Below are 3,715 nucleotides of genomic sequence, written 5' to 3' on the forward strand. Positions count from 1 at the left end.
AATAAATAAATAAATAAATAAATAAATAAATAAATAAAGTATAAGTCTCATTTTATTTTTCCAAGATTTGTTATTCTGTCTTTATGAAATTGCCTCTTTACACAGGCTTTGGTAGAGGTCGTGGTGCAGCACTAGCAGGTCTAAATCATGCTTGGGGTGTTTGATCCTTTCAGGCTTCATGAGATCTATTCCTGACTACCTTGCTATGACTAGCACAATTCACACAGTAATGCAGCTTGACAGGGTGTTTGGGAAGCACAAAAGTGTCAAAGACCCTTGCTTCGGATATGTGTCTGACAACAGCAGCCCCTACAATGTTCCAAAGGATGAATTTCTTAATAGCATTGTCCTTGGTCACACAGTGGGTGCAATTCATGCAGCAAATTAGCTGCACATGGTTGCAGCCCCTTTTGGCATGACTGTTGTTTCATATTTTTTTTTTTTTATTTTCTTGTTATCTTGGAGCCAAGACCTTAAAGAGAAATTCTAGGGGTTTTTTCCTCCCTTGAGAAAACTCCATAGTTTTCTATTGATTTCCAAAGTAACTGCACTAGCTTACAGCTCCAAGCAGGGGCTCTTGTTTTCTTACCTGTAGACTAGCATTTGCTTGCTTGTTTGTTTGTATTCTTGATGTTGGGCATTCTGATTGGGTAGAGATAAAATCTTAATTTTAACTTGCATTTCTTTCATAACTAAGATGTTGAGCATATAAAATAAATTTCCTAACCATTTTTATTTCTTAAGTCTCCAATTAGTTCAATGGCCCATTTTAAAAATCAGGCTGTTAGTTTTCTTGATGTTTAGTTTCAGTTATACATTCTAGATAGTAATCCACTATCAGATGATAACTGCCAAAGATTTTCTCCTGTTCTGTGGATCACCTTTTCACTTGGTTGACATTCTTATTTGCCGTATAAAAACTTTTACTGTTTTTTGAGATCCTCTTTGTTAACTTTTGGTTTTATTCCATGCATTGCTGGAGTCCTAGTTGGAAAGAAAGCCTGCTGACAGTGGTGGTGCACCTAGTGGCACACAACTTTAATCCAGCACTTGGGAGGCAGAGGAAGGCAGATCTCTGTGATTTAGAGGCCTCTGGGCTATAGAGTGAGTTCCTATAGAGGGCAGCTAAGGCTATGTTACAAAAAGAGGGTCTCTTGTTTTTCCTGTCCTCCCAGCTCTCTTACACTCAAAATAACCACACAGAAACTGTATTCATTAAAACACTGCTTGGCCCATTAGCACTAGTTTCTTATTGGCTAACTCTTGCATATTAGTTTAACCCATCTCCATTAATCTTGTATATCCCACATGGCTGTGGCTTACTGGAGATTCTAACCAGAGTCCTTCTCAGGCAAAAGATCCATGAGTTATCTCACTCTGCCCTTATTCCCAGCATTTAATTCTGTCTTCGCCTACCTAAGTTCTGCCCTATCAGGCCCAAAGCAGTTTCTTTATTTGTTAACCAATGAAAGCAACACATGAACAGGAGAACCTCCTACAACATTTCCTCTTTTCTGTTTAAATAAAAAGGAAGGCTTTAACTTTAACATAGTAAAATTACATATAACAAAACAGGTATCAAATAAGAAATACAGTTGTAATACTTATATTTACTTTATCTTTTATCATAACTAGGGAGAATTATAACTATAAATTCTTCAACTCCATCAAAGACTCCAGAAGCATATAATATTACCTAAGTAAACAGAAAGTGCTTTGTAAGCAACTTCCAAAATCTAGAAATGACAGAGACATCTTGCTCCATGGACAGTTACCCAAAATTCTTCTATACCATTGGGGCATCCATCTTCAGCCTTCAGGCCCACAGTATCCAGAAGACTTTTCCATGAAGCAGGAAATTTCAAAGACAGTTCTGCCTATATTGGCAGTTTTTAGTTATGCTCTTCCATGTCCTACAGATTGTCTCACAGACACTTTCATGAAGCACGAACCCTAAAGGAACATCTCACCTTTAGGCAAGTTCAGCACTCCTCTCTCTATGGGAACTGCATGTCCAGTGAAGCAGTCCAGGCAAGAGCAGTTTCGTGCCCAAATAGCTAGCAAACTCCATAAGAAGCCTCTTCAATGCCCATCTTCCTCTTGAAGTAGCTGATGCTGCCAGGAGCAGATGTGTCTCATTGTCATGAAAAGTCCTAAGTTATTAAAACATTTAAATGGCATACTCTGAATGTCTCTGAAAGACTTGAAGAATACCTATCTAACTGAAATATATCTATGCACATCTAGAAAGTCTTACTAACATGACTACAAGCTTGACTATTATACATGATTATCCATTGACCTATATTTTTAATTATACATTACAATTTTAAATGAGCTACACAAATATGACACCTTAATAAAGAGAAGAAATACATATACATATAACAAAATTGACCTTAAATTTGTATCAATAGACCAAGATTCATACCAATGCAAATTATTCATATCTATATCATATCCCCCATTAAATGTAAACGAACATTTCTAAACAATATTTGGGATAATGGGCTGTTTTTTCTCTCCAAACTGCTTCATGCTCTATGGGGGCACTGTTAATAAGGTCTTTCATGGTGTATCCTGTGTACTAGGTTCATCTCAGTCAGCAGTTGAGTGAAGTAAGTTTTTGAGGGTGTTGATGACAACCTTTCAGGAGGCCTTGGTTCATGAAACCATATTTTCCTGGAGGCAACCAACAGGTTCTCATCATCTGTGAAAACAAAAGAAGAAACTCTTTTCCAAAGCACCATGTTCTTAGATCCAAATTTGGAAGTCATGATACCTTTATAATATACATGCTGCTTTAGCTTAGCAGCCCATACAATGAAATGTCTCTCTGAACTTAGCTCCTTACAGTGAAAAAACTCAAAGAAAACACAATAATATACATAATCCAGACTCTCTGTGAATTTTCCATTTTTACATGGCTTATTTTTTTTACTCCCTTTAATCTATGATTATCTGTACTATGTCCCTTTAAAGACATTACCTTTTTTTAAAAAAAAAAAGCATTAACTTTATTTTATGACTCTTTATATTCTTTTTCTTCTCTCTCCCAAGCATATGTACATTTATCCAACACTGTGACCCATTTAGAGGACTTTTATATTTGAATCTGTCCTATTGTGTATGTGTAATTATTTACGGTCCAGGAGCACTTCTTAAAATGCTAAGTGCATCTTAAAACCTTAAGTTGTGCCATTAGTAGGGGTATTATGGTAACCTGTTTGCCTGCCCAGTCTGAAACTTAAGTTGCACCGTTATTATGGTAAATACGATAGTTCCTGTTAGCTCTGCATAGTCCAGCATGGCAGAGCTGTTTGCATCTCTGAACTGTGCACAGTGACCAACTTCCAGGCACACATCTGGTCCAAGTTGCTACCAAGCAAGCCACTTGCAGCACGATGCTCACAACCCCCATCCAAGTGCTTGGTCTCCTGAAGGAGCCAAAGGTTGCACTGGCAGCATAGCCCAGAAAGCCGGGATTTCAAAACTGCTGCAGCTTTTGTACTGCTATGGATGAATCAGGAAAATCTCTCTAGGAGCTGTGGCAAGCAGCCAGCAAATAGCAAGAAGTTGTTTTAAACTCTGTATTTTTTTTTCTAGAATTCACTTTTAAGCCCTCTTAGGTTTTTTTTTTTAATTTTTTTTATTGAGAAAAGGGAAAAAAAGTTTCCGCCTCCTCCCAGCCTCCCATTTCCCTCCCCCTCCTCCC

At 37.6% G+C, this 3,715-nt stretch overlaps 1 protein-coding gene across 1 annotated transcript in view; it reads left to right on the plus strand.

Moving 5' to 3' along the window:
- The window catches only part of Flg (filaggrin), a 37,644-nt gene that overhangs the window by 19,672 nt on the left and 14,257 nt on the right, over positions 1-3,715 (plus strand). The window contains exon 3 of the mRNA XM_013353744.2: positions 174-361. Coding sequence (XP_013209198.2) covers positions 174-361 — 188 coding nt within the window. The remainder of the gene's footprint in view (positions 1-173; positions 362-3,715) is intronic.

Source organism: Microtus ochrogaster, unplaced genomic scaffold (genome assembly GCF_000317375.1).
Source record: "Microtus ochrogaster isolate Prairie Vole_2 unplaced genomic scaffold, MicOch1.0 UNK16, whole genome shotgun sequence".
Taxonomy (NCBI): domain Eukaryota; kingdom Metazoa; phylum Chordata; class Mammalia; order Rodentia; family Cricetidae; genus Microtus; species Microtus ochrogaster.